The sequence below is a fragment of the Lampris incognitus genome, chromosome 2 (genome assembly GCF_029633865.1).
Source record: "Lampris incognitus isolate fLamInc1 chromosome 2, fLamInc1.hap2, whole genome shotgun sequence".
Taxonomy (NCBI): domain Eukaryota; kingdom Metazoa; phylum Chordata; class Actinopteri; order Lampriformes; family Lampridae; genus Lampris; species Lampris incognitus.
The window spans coordinates 5046221-5063624 of record NC_079212.1 but is presented as its reverse complement, the minus strand read 5'-3'; the positions used below and the strand labels follow the sequence as shown (position 1 = coordinate 5063624).

General features: G+C 47.2%; 1 protein-coding gene across 1 annotated transcript in view; it reads left to right on the top strand.

Annotated features, from left to right (window-relative positions):
- Nucleotides 1–17404, top strand: part of LOC130108000 (membrane-associated guanylate kinase, WW and PDZ domain-containing protein 3-like) — a 46792-nt gene that overhangs the window by 21212 nt on the left and 8176 nt on the right. Inside the window, exons 2-4 of the mRNA XM_056274832.1 lie at nt 2287–2576; nt 8383–8499; nt 15694–15813. Coding sequence (XP_056130807.1) covers nt 2287–2576; nt 8383–8499; nt 15694–15813 — 527 coding nt within the window. The remainder of the gene's footprint in view (nt 1–2286; nt 2577–8382; nt 8500–15693; nt 15814–17404) is intronic.

Genomic DNA, 17404 nt, shown 5'->3' with positions numbered 1-17404 from the left:
TCCCTGACCACACACACACACACACACACACACACACACACACACACTCTCTCTCTCTCGCTCTCTCTCTCTCTCTCTCTCTCTCTCTCTCTCTCTCTCTCTCTCTCTCTCTCTCTCTCTCTCTCTCTCTCTCTCTCTCTCTCTCTCTCTCTCTCTCTCTCTCTCTCTCTCTCTCTCTCTCTCTCTCTCTCTCTCTCTCTCTCTCTCTCTCTCTCTCTCTCTCTCTCTCTCTCTCTCTCTCCCTCCTGCTCTGTTTTTGTCCATCTCCATCTGTAATATTGCTGGAGTTCTCCATTGGTCCCACCACAGGAGAGCGTCTGGGAGAGGATATCTGTCAGATAAACCAGTTGGCTGGCCAGTCAAGTAGAAAGGATTAGACATTTACTGTCCTTCTCTCAGAGTTTAAGCCAATCTTTTCAGGGCAAGTGGACACAAGGGGGAGTAAAGTGGGTAGATCTCAAGCTCATATTAAACTCAACAGAGCCCTGGGCTCTTGCCCCCAATGTCACTTTGGGGTCACCGTCGCACGGGCTTGTTAAGAGGATTTCGCATAAGCGAGTGATAAGTTAATTGCTCATCTACTGAACAAAACGGATCCACAGACGTAGAAAGTTTGTACCCAGAAGGAATACCCATAATAAAACAATTTTAGTGAGTTTGCTACCATGTAAAGGCTAAAAACATGGCATGCTTGTGCTGGTACGCTGTGATGTAAGCATAGCAGGATAAACACAACTGCAGACAATAACATTAATAATGGGTCAGATTGATTAAGGTGTGCCAAAGACCCAGCATTGACAGTACTATTGACTTTGTTAGTGCTGGCTCTGTCTGTCTGTCCATCCGCCTGTCTGTCTGTCAATGCTGATAGATTTGCTGGTACGCCTAAATCAGACAAACCCATCATCTGCAGCTGTGTTTACCCTGCTATGCTAACATCACAGCGTACCAACGCATGCCATGTTTTAACCTTTACATGGTTTTTAACCTTTAGATGTCATTCATTTCAGGATGGTGTGCATTTTTTAATTCGGTTAAAGGGGCTCTTCTGCAGCTTTGGTAATAGGTTCTCTCTCTGTCGCCACATCCTCGCGTTGAGTTAATCTGTTTGATTCTGTGACATGATGGCATCTAACGCTTTGTGGGTTTTGTGTGTGAAGGTGACAGTGCTGCTCTGATAATGTCAGGTCAAAGCTCCACGAACAACTTCATCTCTCTCTCTCTCTTTCCCCCTCTCTCTCTCTGGACATCACAGCTGTCACATCGCAGAGGCCCCAGACAAGTCTTCACAATGTTAGGTCACTGTAATGGGCATCCTTATCCATGCTCCCAATAGTTCCCTGGAAGTTTATGGCATGTGCTCGTTTGAGAAACATAAGAAATTAAAATTTGAGCTAACTGCTATGTTGATAGGTGGTTATATGTCGTCTATGGCGACCGCATCTGCCATTGTCCTGGAGAGTAGCCGGGGCACAAGCTTTCCATTGCATTGAAATGTGCTGTGGATTTCTAATGCACAAAACGATAAACTTGAATTTGAACTTGAGGTGACAAAAAAAAAAAAATTCCTCGCGCTTTTGTTTTAGGATTATTCATTCTACCTGTAACTTGTTCGGCGAAGATGGTGACATAAGAGGAGACTTTATCTCAGGGATGGTGTAGACTGCCAGGATAATTATTCACTCCCAAGACAAACATGGCTGATATTTCTGTGAGTCAAATAACGAACGCTGAGAGGTGAATAAACGATCCCCACTCCTCCTGTGGCTGCAGATTAGAAGCTCAGCTCACCTGTCACAGCATGTTTTACGTTATATATTCAATGACCCGTGCCATTCTAGAAAGCAAAATAAAAAGACTTTCCCATGGGACTCGAGATATGCCGAATGTGCATCAGCTACACCTTTCTGTGTTTATATGTATACATGAAAATACTGCCAGCCTCCAGCGGGCCCAATGAAACCCGAGGGAGCGAAGGCCTGTTTATCACTTCGGTTGGACATGGTGGTACGCCATGAACCGGGCTGCAGCACGTTTGCGCAGTACAACCACGAGTTCCCGTGTTATTTCTGACTTTCAGCCTCCCCGTGCTCTTAGTGGAATTACCTTTGACGGTGAAATACTTTGCACCGGAGTTATTCGTGAATTTGACACGTTGACATATGAGGGAGTGCAGTTCCTCCATCAAGTTCACAACGCATTTCTGATGGATGCTGATGTGTGATGGGATTGCGCCGCTCTCCGCTTTAAAGTCCTTGACGTATTCTGCCTCCTTTTGCTTTCCAGCTCATTTGCCATGTCTAAGACAGCGGTGAAGAAACTGCACTGGCGTTCCAAGGTGCAGGAGAGCTTCGTGCCCCTGGTGGGCTCTTCGGGGGACCTGGGAGTGGCCATCGGCGGAGGGGCAGATTATGGAGAGTTTCCATTCGTCACTTCGGCTCCGGGGGGCGGGCTGACAGTTGGCGATCTCATCCTGGAGATCGGAGGAACGCCCGTTTTGGGGATGACGCTAGGAGATGTCCGAGGAGTCCTCAACTCCTGCCCCCATCCCATCCGCATCAAGACTGTGTCACCAGGTATGACCTCCATGCTAACTAACTTTGTACTAGTATGATTTTATCAATATATTTATTCATCTTTGCTTGTATACAGTGATGTAATTCCAAACAAACATACATCCAGTCACTTTTCTTCATTTATATATATAAATATATATATATGTATGTATATATATATATAAATGAAGAAAAGTGACTGGATTAAAAAAATACATGAAACATATTGTTTCCTCATTCTAAAGTCCATGCATGCTGTTTAAAAGGAGATATTGTTACTGCGTCAGGAAGTCTTCCAAAGGATTGTTCTTTAATAAGTCCATGCATTGAACCCCTTATCTTTTCAAAGTCTTTAGGCTTTTTTATAGAATATCTTAATCTCTCCATATATAGAGAGGCTGACCGTTCTTCCTTCCACAAGTTGATATACGGTTTTACTGAGCTTTTCCAACTCACATCTCCTTCAATAAGCTCACAATTAAACGTATTGCAAAGTGTGAGCAAAACCGTAGAGGAATTCCATGTGCTGTTGTCAATCATATATTACTCTGGTATGTATTACAAATCACAAATTCATATGTTTCAAGTATCTCGAGGTCTTGTTCACAAGTGAGGGTAGGATGTAGCGGGAGATTGGCAGGTGGATTGGTGCAGCATCAGCAGTAATGTGGATGTTGTACCGGACCGTTGTGGTGAAGAGGGAGCCGAGCCAGAAGGCAAAGCTCTTAATTTACCAGTCAGTCTTTCTTCCAACCCTCACCTATGGTCACGAGCTTTGGGTAGTGACTGAAAGGGTGAGATCGCGGATACAAGCGGCTGAAATGAGTTTCCTCCGTAGGGTGATTGGGCTCAGCCTTAGAGATAGGGTGAGGAGCTCGGACACCCGGGAGGAGCTCGGAGTAGAGCCGCTGCTGCTTCGCGTCGAAAGGAGCCAGTTGAGGTGGTTCGGGCATATTATTAGGATGCCTCCTGGGCACCTTCTTTCGGAGGTTTTCCAGGCAGGTCCAATTGGGAGGACACCCCGGGGTAGACCCAGAACTCACTGGAGGGACTACATGTCCAATCTGGCCTGGGAACGCCTTTGGATCCTCCAGGAGGAGCTGGAGGGCGTTGCTGGGGAGAGGGACGTCTGGAGTGCCCTACTTAGCTTGCCGCCACCGCGACCCCACCCCAGAGAAGTGGCTGATGATGAGAGGAGAAATTCATATGTAACAAAATCAGTTTTCACCTGTCTAGTCAACAACAAAGATAATAAAACTGGTTCCATGTTTGTGGTACATTTATACATGGCACAGCAGTTTTGACCTGCACCACTCAGCTACAAAAATATAACCTGCTAACGTGTAATTCTGTTTTTTGCAACTTTGGCCTTTTTTTGACTTTTTGTTTTCATTGTGCATATCAATTATGATCTCACTTTACTCATTATTTATTATTAACATTTTTTACAGGGGACCGCCTCTGGACCAAAAGGCAATTTCTACACTTGACCTTAACCAAAAGGCCAAGAAGCGATTAAGACACAATTTTCTTTTGGGACCACAGAATACGAGCATTAGACATGTTTCTACAAGTCCAATTTAAGCCAGTTATTAAACCACGTCTTTCAAAGTGGAAATGGAAGTACAAGTTAAAAGTTATTACTCAAAATATCCAATATTATCAACGGTCCATCACCCGGCTGATCTACTTCCTGGTTCAACCTGCAGGAAGTAGCAGTCTATACATACCGTAGGTAGTCGTAACCATCCATATGCTAGTCGACCAGCACAACACAGAAGTCATAGCTGATGGACAGTCATGGACACAGTCTGACTGAGACACTAGGTTTTTTTTTTTTTTTTTTTTTAACGGACAGGTGTATGCCTTGTATTAATTTACCCCATAGGACGGCGTTTTAAAGCTGAGTCCAGTGGTGGTCCCGTTTCCAAAATCTCCAAAATGAAACCAGTGAATAAAACGATACTGCGACCGATATGCACGATGGCAAAAATGACAAAAATCAACCCCAGCGTGAAAAAAAAAAGAAAAAAAGAATGATCCCTTAAGTTGATATTGAAGCAGTCCGCGATTATCATTTTGCTCGATCATCCCTCATCTGTCTCTCTGGCAAGAAAAGAAGAATGCAGCTTGTAGCATTATGCAGCTGATTTGCTCCAGTCGTTTAGTCGGGTAATGTCAAGGCAGTTGGTCAATATGTGGGCTGGAGGTCAAAATTCCTGATGACACACGTCAAGCATCTGAGGCTACGAAGCCAATACAGTTGTCTGTCACCTTTGAGGGCTTGTGGTGTACATAGATGGGGGTGGGGTGGGTGGATGGAGTCGGGGGGGGGGGGGGGGGTTGCGGTAACGGATGTCTTTGTTAGGTCTGAGTTGAGCAATATGTCACCAGAGTGTCACCTGACTGTACCTCCCCATGGCCTTGCTGGCTAGATTGATGGCTAAATCGGCCGCAGGAGTGTAAATGGGGACCTTTACTCCTGGTCCCTCTGCCACTGGTAGATCTATTATCATTCTGAAGTCTGACTGGCCCTCCCTGGGTACTTTGACCGCATGTAGTGCTGACAGTGATGGATGAGCTGATGCTCTGGGCTGATGTTACGTGGCTCCTCCTTTTTCATGATCACTAGTCCTCCGACCTCAAACACAGGAGCCTAGGATGCATTCCCAAGATAAAAACCATATTGTTTAAAGGATTTAGCAATGGCACTGATGCGCTACTTAAGCAGAGTGTGGTCCAGTAATGATCCATCCATCATCTCTGTCTAACTTGGGCACTATAGGTTCCCCTTACAAGCCTAAGTAGCTTTCCAAGGTATCTCGGATAACCTTGATGTTTGACTCGTGGGTCATACTTCACTTTAATGGAAGCACTTAATGCGACATTTTGCCATACGTAAGTATTAAAGACCCACCTGAAAAACCTTCAGAGATGTCTGACCATCCAAGTGTGCATGGTCATGTCATGTCATGTCAGCCAGCGTGAAACTGACCACATAAAACTCTCATTTGCTCAAGATCAAAGGATACAATCACGATTCTCCACATTATCTCCCTATATATCTATGCTGTGGGGATAACACCCAATAAGCAACCATGATACAGAACAGTCTTTTGTGTGTTTTTGAAATTCCACCGAATTTGTGTCCGTCAGTGACATCACGGGTGGATAATCTGTGACGTGAAACCTTACTTCCTGGTTTGTCAGCAGGATGCATTACATAAACAATGTGAATAACAATGCTATATATTACTGTATGGTGACAGGCATGGGTGCAAGTCCATGAATGCCGAGATGGCATCCAGCGCTTTACCTGTGCCCCGTCCACAGTGTTAGCGGTTGTGTCAGGGAGGGCGTCTGACGTAACATTTTGCCAAATCAGTATGCGAATTGACAAGACCATACCGACCAGCATTGGCGCTGTGGCCTCACAGGGTCCTGATGGAAACTGTGAAATCCGCTGCGGCGACCCCTGAGAAACAGGGGAAAAGCTGAAAGAAGAAGACTGCTATATATTCCTGTAATGTAGCACTTTCTTATACCACTATATGGAACGCTGATATTCATATTTTCTTACACTACGCAGCCTGTTGACGAACCAAGAAGTACGTTTTCACATTTACAGAGATGCTTCTCTGCACAAATTTGGCACACACAAGACTGCCGTGTATTATGGTTGCTGGTGGAGCGTCATCCTTACAACGCATACAGAGATAACGTTGAAAATCATGATTGCTTCCCTTTAACTTGTTTTTCAGCAAGCACATCTCTGGGCAGCTGCTTTGCATTGTGAAAGGACAGCCGCTCGTCTTTCTGGGAAAGCAGCAGGCCAGGGGTCCTTCCCCAGCCGTCGTGAGCGTATGTGGCTGGTCGTGTGCCTGTGCACGACTGCCTCGACTAACAAAGTTACACGGCTGTGAGATTTTTTAATAGCACGACAAATTCAATCTGCCACTGGGCAGAACCGCTGTAGCAGAAGGTGCGCCCGCTGGGTGGGGGGGCGTGAGGGTGTTGGTGGAGGGAGTGCTTGGGTAGGCTTGCAGTCTGCAAAGGTTGCGCCGAGAGCGGTCGTCTGTCAGCGTGACAAGCGGGAGACGCGCTCGGGGCCATCCATAACAGCAAGTGGCCTGTCGTCAGAGGTCATAAAGTGCTTGTGATGAATTGATAGATCAGATAGAGGAATGGGAGTCCCGGTGATCAACTCTGTCCCCCCTTGGTAGGTTATTATGCCGTGTATGAGAGACGGGGGAAAAGCGTTGTTATAACCCCAGGACGCACTGGCCTGTGTCTGTGTGCATATGAACAGCTGCGTTGTGAGTAAAAGTGGTAAATTAAACCTGGTATTAAATCAAATACAAACACACACAAACAACTGCATACACATGTGCACATTTATTAAGGCTGGGCCTACACACACACACACTCACACAGCACCTTACATACGCCGCACACTACTTCTTATTGTTGCTGCTGTTTTTGTTCTGTTTTGGTGTTATTTCATTACTACTGTTGCTGCAGTGTTGAGGGGCCCAAACACAAGAATTTTACTCTCTTGCACTTGTGTAATGAGACGTAACAGATACAGAATCTTGAAAAATCTTCTATTTTGTTTTAGCTTTGTCCTGACTGTCTAAATGAGGGGCCATGAACATGATTTTTTTTTGCAAGTCGGATCCATACGTCATTCAGCAACAACTTACTTCTGAATGACTAACATCGTGGCTGAAGGAGCCATCTAGCCCTCATTAATATTCATTAGCTGACGAGCGAAGTTCGCTCGTGGGGGGGGGCGGGCTCGTATTTCCACGATTTGATCTGATTGGCTGTGTGTAAATGAGTGACTGATGACGACGTGAATATCGAGCAAAAGCTCGCCTGAGAGAAGCTGAACTGTGGGCCGCATAGGCGTTTCTAGCCCACTTTTTGGGGTGCCGCAGCACCCCTAAATTGAACCCCAGCACCCCTAAAATTGAAGAGATTTTTTATTTTCTACTGTATGCCCATGTTTAATAAGCTGAAGAAATGTCAAAACCATATCCGGTATATGGTTTAAACGTAATATTTTAACAACAAAAATACAGCACCCCCCCATGCTTCGAAAATGGTTTGATCCACCCCCCCCAAATGTATCTTGCCTGGCCGGCCAGCACTCTGGATGCTCAGCACCCCTAAAGCTCTGATCCTAGAATCGCCCCTGCCATAGGTGTTTCTAGCCCATTTTTGGGGGTGCTGCAGCACCCCTAAATTGAACCCCAGCACCCCTAAAATTGAAGAGATTTTTTATTTTGTACTTCGCTACGTTATTTACCCTCATTTCACCCCGAGTTGGAAAAATGTATTGTTTGGACATACTGAATTTGATAGGAACCTCGATTCTCAGTGTTATTTAACCAATTTGCTAATTATCTTAACAAAATTTTATATTCACAGATCTAAATTCTCTAGCAAGAAACCTAATTTTCCTGAGCCGTCTGCGTATATCAAACAATATATTTCATCAATATCTGATAGTGAAAATAAAAAAGCTGTAAAAACAGATAAGCACTTTATGATTTACAAAATATCTAGTTAAGTGTGTAATTTATTTGTTTTACTTTATACAATCCCCCTGGCGTATTTATGTTAATGTTTATGATAATATATGTGTTAATGTTGTATACATTTAATAATGTGACTATTGTTGATTGACATTGTTGTATAGTATTTTTGTTCACTTTTGTTAATAAAGTTCTTTAAAAAAAAAAGACAGCTGTTGTTCGATTTGCTAATACTGCTTTCTCTCTGTCCCTCCCAACCCTGTCTTTGTTTCTGTGCCAACTCTTAGGCTCCACGTTATGCAAGGATCTCAGGCTGTATCTGAGTAAGTGCTTCACGCCGGGCTCCGTTGACAGCCAGCTTCAGCAGGTCATCCGAGAGAACCTGTATCTCCGCGCCGTACCCTGTAAGTCAGTGGTTCTCCACCTTTTTGGGGTCCTGGACCCCCTGCGTATTTTTGATCTACCCTGAGGACCCCTCCACCTGATCTTGGGGGAGGGGGGTTGCAATTTGATAGAAACAGTAGAAACTGCATTTTAAATTGCATTATAGCATTTATTCACTCTTTGGGGCAAAAATAAGAGCTTTCAGTTGTAACTTAGATATAGTTAACAAAACAGAACTCTTATGCAGTAACTTTCAGATATATGTAACAACACAGAATATGTATTCAGTAACTTTCAGATATATGTAACAACAGCATTTTTATGCAGTAACTTTTAACAATGCAAACGGGAGCGAGATCTCTTATTAAAATACAATAAATTACACTTGTGAAACAGATGTAATTAGAGAAACAAGTCCTGTTACCCTTTATAGTTTAGGTAGATAAAGGTCTCAGTCACATTTGAGTAAAATAATTCTATGTCTATAAATGTCATAGAATCTTTTTTTTAAAGATATTTTATTTTCACTGACCCCTTGCAATTACACCACAGACCACTAGTGGTCCGCGGACCCCTGGTTGAGAAACACTGCTGTAAGTGTCCCCCCCGCGTCAACTGTCTCTGTCTCTGCTGTCTTGCCTGCAACCTGCAAGTCTCGCCCCACCTCCGCGCCGTGTCCCGTAAAGTTGCCTGTCCAAAACCGACGCACTGTGGACGTCACGCCAACTCCGAAGGACCCTTGGGTGCCCTTGTGTGTGAGGTTTTCGCTTTAGCTGGGTTTACTAGAGACGGACGAGCTTATAGCGGAGGCAGTGCGACCCGTCGGCTGAGAGTAGGCCAGTTTGAAACGCTAGGACGGCGGCGCTGACTACGTCAGCATGCTGTCAGCATGTCACACGTGTCTCGGTCAAGAACTTCCCGCCCGGCGGCGTTCCCAAGATGGCACCCGAGTGAAACGGCTTCTCCCCGAGAGGCTTTTTGGGGTCACCAGTGACGGCGGGCAAGTACAGGGCGCTGGGGCGCCAACCCCCTTCAAATATCAAGAGATGAAAGTCTACTTAAACAAATATAATTTAGTTGTATGATGCAAATAATAATTGGTTGGTTCCTGTCTGAATACATATACTTCCAGTCTGAAGACATATACTTCCTGGGTGAGGGGCGCCGGCCAAACCATACCTCATGTAAGCCCTCAAACTTGTGGTGAGCTGGTGACCCGAGGCTGCTGTCTGATTGGTTTCTTCAGATTCTCCAGGGGGCGCAGTTCTGTGCTGCCCCAGACACTCCCACTGTTATTGGCAGCGAGTTGGTATTGTTTTAATGTTTTTTGATCTCGTGATTGGACAATTCTCGTGGCTGTCAATCATGTTCACACCCACCGCGGTGCCTCGGCTGTCAATCATCCACCGTCTACGAACCCTGTTAAAATCTATAGGCTACATGGTCCTGCTTAATAACTCTGTGACTGTGTGGACATTAAAGCAGCTGTCAGGTGTGCTGCACCAAGGTAAATTGCGCCCCCCCCCAACAAAATTTTTAGCACCAGCCGCCACTGGGTCACACTGCTGTTGCACCGTGTTGAACCGAGAGCATTTTTCAAATATAGCGCCTTTAAATGTTCCACGACTTGGGTGGTTCTTATATACATCATTATGCAAAAAGGGGGACACCACCAGGCAAATCCCTCCGTGTTAATTAGCGTGTAAGCCTGCAGAGCTATTTCTTCTAACACTTCCTCGTGACATCGTGCGCAAGCTGAAGATGCGTCGATTTATTTAAAAAACTTGTCGTGCTGTGTGTGAGGCGTGGCTTCCAGACACTACGTTGCAGTTTCAGGTTTGGGTGAGAGAGAAAATGCCACAAGCGTGATTACTCTGCTAATCCCCAAAGCAACTGTCTGAACTGTCACACCATTGTGTTTATCCCCGGTGGCAGCCCCCCCACCCCCCTTCCCAGCCTCACCCCTGTTTTCTCAAGTCCCTGTTCTCCGTCTGGATGGTGGCGAGATCCTGGCTGATCTTGGCGGGTGTTCTCATCTCTCGTCCGTCGCTTCTGGAGATGCGTTTCACTGACGGCTACATGCAGTTAAATTTTTGATGTCTATGAATAACATTGAAATTACAGCGGCAGCCAAAGGCGAGCTAGTTGTACTACATCTGTTGCCATCTTAATCCCCCATAGTGTGACGTCACCGTCGACAGAGCTGCAGGATATAGTGGCTGCCTCAAGTGGGGGTGGTGGTGTCTGACATGATCTCTGCTTTTGATGTGCTGATGTTTTTCTAATTTATGGTATTCGCTGACCCCCCCCCCCTTATTTAAGTAGCAGTGTTGCACGGATAGTGCACCGCTTGGTAGCCTTAACCCCTACCATAGCAACGTGTGTGTTAATCTGTCCTTTAGGCCAGGAAGTAGGTCATGCGGGACGTCTGCCTCCGTGCCACATGGCACACTCATGGACAGAACAAGGCACAGGTCCCAACTTCCAAGACGGCACGAGAAAGATAAACACCAACCTTTCCGCATACCAGACGCTGATATCCTTATTGTAGCGCCGTTGCAGATTCTACGTTTCATCGAGCACTTTGAATCCAGTGCCTGCTGCTGAGCCGTGCGCCGTTCCCTCCTGTAAGTAGTTTCACGGACAGTCTGTCATTACTCAAATGAGCAAGATCAGTATCGGTTCGTGTTGTTGTGGTGTCGGGGACCAGGATGGATTGTTGGCCTTCATGAGCGGCACGTCCACCCTTCAGTCTGGGAACATTTTCAGACGTTGCTCTGTAAACACACGTGCGTGCATGGATCAGATGTCGTGATACACTCGGCAGCCGTGCCAAGTCGGTGGTGTCGGGCGAGGTGGTGATGGACTTGTGATGCGACGTCCTGCCTGTCGGCACTGTTTTTCTCTTCTCTTTTTACTTCATTTTTTTTGTAGACGCTGCGACGACAAGTTGGGCTCAGCCCCCGTGTAATCCTCTGATCTGTGTCGGCGCTGACACAGTAAGATGCTGTCGTTCTCATATAATCTGTACCGAGTCGTGCGAGCAGTCCTGATCCGGAGCCGGCGCGGGACCGTCAGGTCCCACTTCCGGCCACGTGTAGACACAGAGGGGCAGGCAGTGCGGCGTGCAGGGAGGCCTTTGTTGTCAATTGAACATTTGGGTAACACTTTAGTATGGGGGAACATAAAAAAACTTAATTACTAGTGAATTAGTAACGATCAAGATGTCACTTTAGTATGGGGAACATATTCTAAGTAACAAAAACTTAATTCACAGTAATTTAACACTATGAACACTTGTAGTGTTGTGTGTTGTTATGTAAGAGCAGACCATATTCATTAAGTGTTAGTAAGGGAGAATAACTCTTCTTGTGGTACTACCACCTTATAAAGGCCATACTAAGCAAAGCATATTGAGATGGTACTACTAATAAGCAATACTTCTGAGGTTATAGAGGAACAACTCATCGTTCATGGCTTACTGGTTGTATAATAAGGCCATGCAGAATAAGGCCTTAATGAGTACGTCATAATGACCAATTAAGAGCCAATATGTTGCTAATTTGCATGCTAATAAGCTCCTAATTAACGGTGACTACGTTCCCCATACTAAAGTGTTACCGAACATTTTTGTCTCCAAATTTCCTGTCGTTTGTTGTTCTCCCCGGCAGACACGCTCGTCTCAGTTGCGGTGGGCGTTAACAGGGACTGAGGAAGATGAGGAGTTTTCATTGTGGCCCCCTTCCAGGACCTCGTGTATGTCCCTCCAACTGACAGGAGGTTTACGTCTTCACTTTGCTGCTGCCTCCACAAACAGTCCGGGCTGAACAGAGCCTGTGAGCAGCAAAGACGCCTCCAGGTGCCGACAGACTCCCCAGAACCGCCTGTATGCGGAGGGACTTGGCAGGTGGCTCGCCTGGGTCGTTCTGGTGGACTCTGTGGCACCGTGATAAGCAGCGATACGATTCGTGTCCCCCGTCTCGCGTGGTCTGTCAGTCGTCTCTCGCGTTCGCCTGGCGCGGATGCCGTTTTTCTGACGTCGAAGCGGAACGCCCGCACCGCGGCGCGGGCAGCGTCCGAATCCCTCATCCTTTTACGGGGATTACACGGCGCTGATGGCAGAAATATGATTGCGAGGGCTCAGCCGGGGGGCGCGCCACATGAAAAGGAAAAGGAAAACGGCAAAACTGAGTAAATGGAGGCCGGTTTTTAATCATTCGGAGGAAAAAATTAGACTAAAAGGAAATATTTGTCGGCGCCAACGCGGAGGCGGGGCGCTAGGTGCCGGCTCGTGTCTGCGTGAGCACCTAGAGACAGTTTAGTTTTCACGCAGCAGGTACATTTACTTGTTTTGGGGGAGTGTTGAGAGATAACACAACAGATAGGTAACTGGAACCGCAGCAGTTAGCTGCTTCGCTGTCTCGTGTGTGTGTGTGTGTGTGTGTGTGTGTGTGTGTGTGTGTGTGTGTGTGTGTGTGTGTGTGTGTGTGTGTGTGTGTGTGTGCTCGGCCCTCCCCGTCATTCGTCACTGCCTCCTTATTCCCAGTGTTTGCCGGGCTCGTTCGACATGCTAACACCCATCCCATCAATATTTATAGCATCAAGGTAATGACTCGTACATGCCCCCTTTGTGCCAGATCAGATGACTCCACGCCGACGTCAGGGGGACGAGGACGGCCGCGTCGCTCCTCCCTCGCCTCCTCCGCAAAGGACAATTTTCTAATTGTCGATGAAATGAGTCACAGATAAGGAGCGAAGTCACGTGGCTGCTTTCATACGTCAGCCCCAGCAGTATCTATCAAGCAGACCGTTGTTTTTTTTTGGGGGGGGGGGTCTTTTTGGGAAGGGGGTTTAAATAGTAGGACTTGTAACTTGCTATTTGCGTGACCCCATTTTGACAGAAAGCTTTATCTGGGTGTTGAATACAGAGTTCTTTGTAATTACCCCCCCCCACCGCCACCGCCTTCGGTCCCCGGCTCACCCCGTCTCATGAGATCAGTGTGTGACGCCAACGGGGACAGACAGGGAGGAAGAGGATGTCAATAATCCACCCTGCCAACCAACCCCCCCCCCCACACACACACACACACTGACATGTCATATATCTATCTAGCTATCTCAGAAGAGGGTGCGTAGATAATGAATCCCTGCCTCCCTCGGTAGCGCCGTGTCGGCTGCAGAAACATGGCTGTGTGTCCTGAGGGGGGAGGAGAGAAGTCAGACGTCAGAGAGACCGTGGGCAGATCTGAAATCAGATCTTTAATTAGAGACCGAGGCTCGTCTTCATGCGCTGATTGGGACAAATAAACAGAGCTGATGCCTCTGACGGGGCTTAGGCCAGCTGTGGCAGCCCTGTACTCTGTGTGTGTGTGTGTGTGTGTGTGTGTGTGTGTGTGTGTGTGTGTGTGTTCTAATGCAGCTATATATTTTTGAGGACCAGTTTGAATTTTTAACCATGAGTGAAGACATATTTTTGCAAAGTAAGGACATTGTGGCCAGCCCTCACTTCTCTTTTAAGGTGGGTCTATTTTGAGGTTAGGATTTGGGGTTAGGGCTACATGAAGGTCAGGGTCAGGGTTGGGGGCTAGGGAATGAATGTAGTTAATGAGTATAGAAAACCAAATGTGTGTGTTCATAATGAGTGTTTTTTTTTTTTTTCGCTGTGTGTCTATCTGTGTGTGTGTGTGTGTGTGTGTGTGTGTATGCGCATGCTCTGTGCGTGCTTGTGTGCGTGTCATTGTGGCTGGGACAGCAGTGCATTAATCACAGGTTTTATTGGGTAACTGGGTGTGACTCCCTGCTACCCGCTGCCACGCCGCCCTCCCGTGTGGTCCTCCAGGAGAAGGGCAGAGATTTGCTCTGGGTGTGGACTCTCCCTGATTTTGTCCCGGAGGATTTGTTTATCTCAAGGTCAGGATGACAGAGATGGTTGTGAAGGTCAGCGTGGAAACTGTAATGCTAACACGCACCTGGCTGGGATTCACGAGTCTCTTGTGTGTGGACGCGGCGTGTTGTGATCGACTGCAGTACTGTACATTCAGTTTCATGGCTTTGGGATCGGGAGAGATTTTGGTTAAATACAGGACTCACCAGTTTTAAGCCTCTGCTCTGCGAGAATAAGCTCTGCAATGGCGCGGGTGGATTTTTTACTGGCAGTTTGACTCGGTTTTTTTTTTTCCTTCTAGGCCAAGGTCAATAATAATCAATATTCATCAATTATGTCGGCAGACCATTCATCACCTCAGCCTACTGCCATCGTGATGGTGGTGGAGAGCATGTTTCAGTATGCTGTTTGAGGATCCTTCATGAATGTTTCAGTTCATATAGTGTTGGGTAGGTTGTGCTGTGTAGCCATCATCCTATAGCCGTATAATTAACATCACACTCTCCATACTGTTGGATGACCAGTTACAGCCGGTGGATGACTGTCGTTCTGGGATACAAATTGTGTTAAGAAATGCTGAGATAGGGGCGTCCGAGTAGCGTGGCGGTCTGTTCCGTTGCCTACCAACACGGGAATCGCCAATTCGAATCCCCGTGTTGCCTCCGGCTTGGTTGGGCATCCCTACAGGCACAATTGGCCGTGTCTGCGGGTGGGAAGCCAAATGTGGGTATGTGTCCTGGTCGCTGCACTAGCGCCTCCTCTGGTCGGTCGGGGCGCCTGTTCGGGGGGGAGGGGGAACTGGGGGGAATAGCGTGATCCTCCCCCACGCTACGTCCCCCCCTATGAATCTCCTCACTGTCAGGTGAAAAGAAGCAGCTGGTGACTCCACATGTATGGGAGGAGGCATGTGGTAGTCTGCAGCCCTCCCCGGATCGGCGGAGGGGGTGGAGCAGCGATCGGGACGGCTCGGAAGAGTGGGGTAATTGGCCAAGTACAATTGGGGAGAAAAGGGGGGAGGGGAATCAAAAAAAAAGAAGTGTAGTTTGGGTTCATATCCTTCAATATCAGAGATCCAGCAGTACCGTTCAATGTGGAAAGACCGTATTTCAACGTGGACTTCATTCTGAGCCTTCCTGTACAGTATATTTGACTTAGCGTGTCTCCCGTAAGTTCTGTTCTCAATACTTAAACACTGACTTGCGTAACATAGGTGAAAAAACAGCAGGCTTGAGCGACAGACAAGTCATGTAAATTAGGACCAGGGGGATTTCTGGCCTAATGGCTGTGATGTATGGTCTGACCTTTTCTGTTGTCTCCCTTTCTTGACAAGGTACCACCAGACAGCCCCGAGATGGGGAAATCTCAGGCGTCGACTACAACTTTGTCTCCGTAGAGGAGTTCTTCTCTCTGGAGGAGTCGGGGGCACTGCTCGAAAGCGGCAAGTTCAAAGGTGAGAGGGCAGACGAGGCGGGAGAGTAAAGCAGCGCCAGGTAACTTTTTGGATTTCAGCAGACGTCTTTTACGGCAAGTGACAAAGACAACCAAAAGGGCTTTTTTTTTTTGTTATTCTCCAGCCTGTATCACCAAGATTCATGCATGTATTTACAAGTGAGACCGTTCTTTCATACAGAACCTCTCCAGATCCTTCAGATTCCCAGGTCCTTGCTTGTGGACTCTCCTCTTCAGCTCATCCCACAGGTTTTCTATGGGGTTTAGGTGAGGGGACTGGGATGGCCATGGCAAAACCTTGATTCTGTGGTCACTGAACCATTTTTGTGTGGCTTTTGAGGTGTGCTTTGGATCATTGTCCTGCTAGAAGAACAAAACCATGGCCCAGTTTATGCTCCCTGGCAGCGGCAGTCAGGTTTTGATGTAATATCTGCTGGTACTTGATGGAGTCCATGATATCATCCTAACAAGTTGTCCAGGGCCTTTGGAAGCAAAACAGCCCCATAACATCCATACTCCACCACCACACTTCACAGTGGGGAGGAGGTACCGTTCTGCACGGCTGTCTTTCTGTCTACGTCAAACCCACATCCAGTGTTTGTCGTCTAAAAGCTCTGGTTTGGTCTCATCTGACAGCAGAACCCGGTCCCGCTGAAAGTTCCAGTAACGTTTAGCAAAACTGTCTGATGACAGCAGAGGCTTTTTCTGGCAACATCTTGTGGTTATATAGGTGGCGTCTGATCGTAGTTTTGGAGACCCAAAGACGCAACGGACATTTGTAATTCTCCAACTGTGATCCTTGGAGATCCTTTGACCCCTGGAACTGTCCTCCTCACTGTGTGTGGGCTCATTTCTTCGACACACGTCCTCTTCCAGGCAGATGCTCAACATCTCCAGTTGATTTAAACTTCTTAATTCTTGCCCTGATAGTGGAGATTGGCATTTTCAACTGTTTAGCTACTGTTTTACAGCCTTTTCCTGATTTATGCTGCCCAACAACCTTTTGACGCATATCGTTACTGTGTTCTTGTCTTTCCTATAGTGATGGATGACTATGGGAATTTGGCCTGTGTGTCACCTCATATTTATGCCCCAGTGAAACAGGAAGGGGGGCATCTGGGTAGCGTAGCGGTCTATTCTGTTGCCTACCAACATGGGATGGCCAGTTTGAATCCCCGTGTAACCTCCGGCTTGGTCGGCTGTCCCTACAGACACATTTGGCTGTGTCTGCGGGTGGGAAGCCGGATGTGGGTATGTGTCCTGGTCATCGCACTAGCGCCTCCTCTGGCTGGTCAGGGCACCTGTTCTATGTATTAATGCAGGCGAGTGGCGCCGTGGTTAGCACGGTCGCCTCACAGCAAGAAGGTTCTGGGTTCGAGCCCCGGGGTAGTCCAAACTTGGAGGTCGTCCCGGGTCGTCCTCTGTGCGGAGTTTGCACGTTCTCCCCGTGTCAGCGTGGGTTTCCTCCGGGTGCTCCGGTTTCCTCCCGCAGTCTGAAGACATTTAGGTCAGGTGAATCGGCCATACTAAATTGTCCCTAGTGTGTGTGTGTGTGTGTGTGTGTGTGTGTGTGTGTGTGTGTGTGTGTGTGT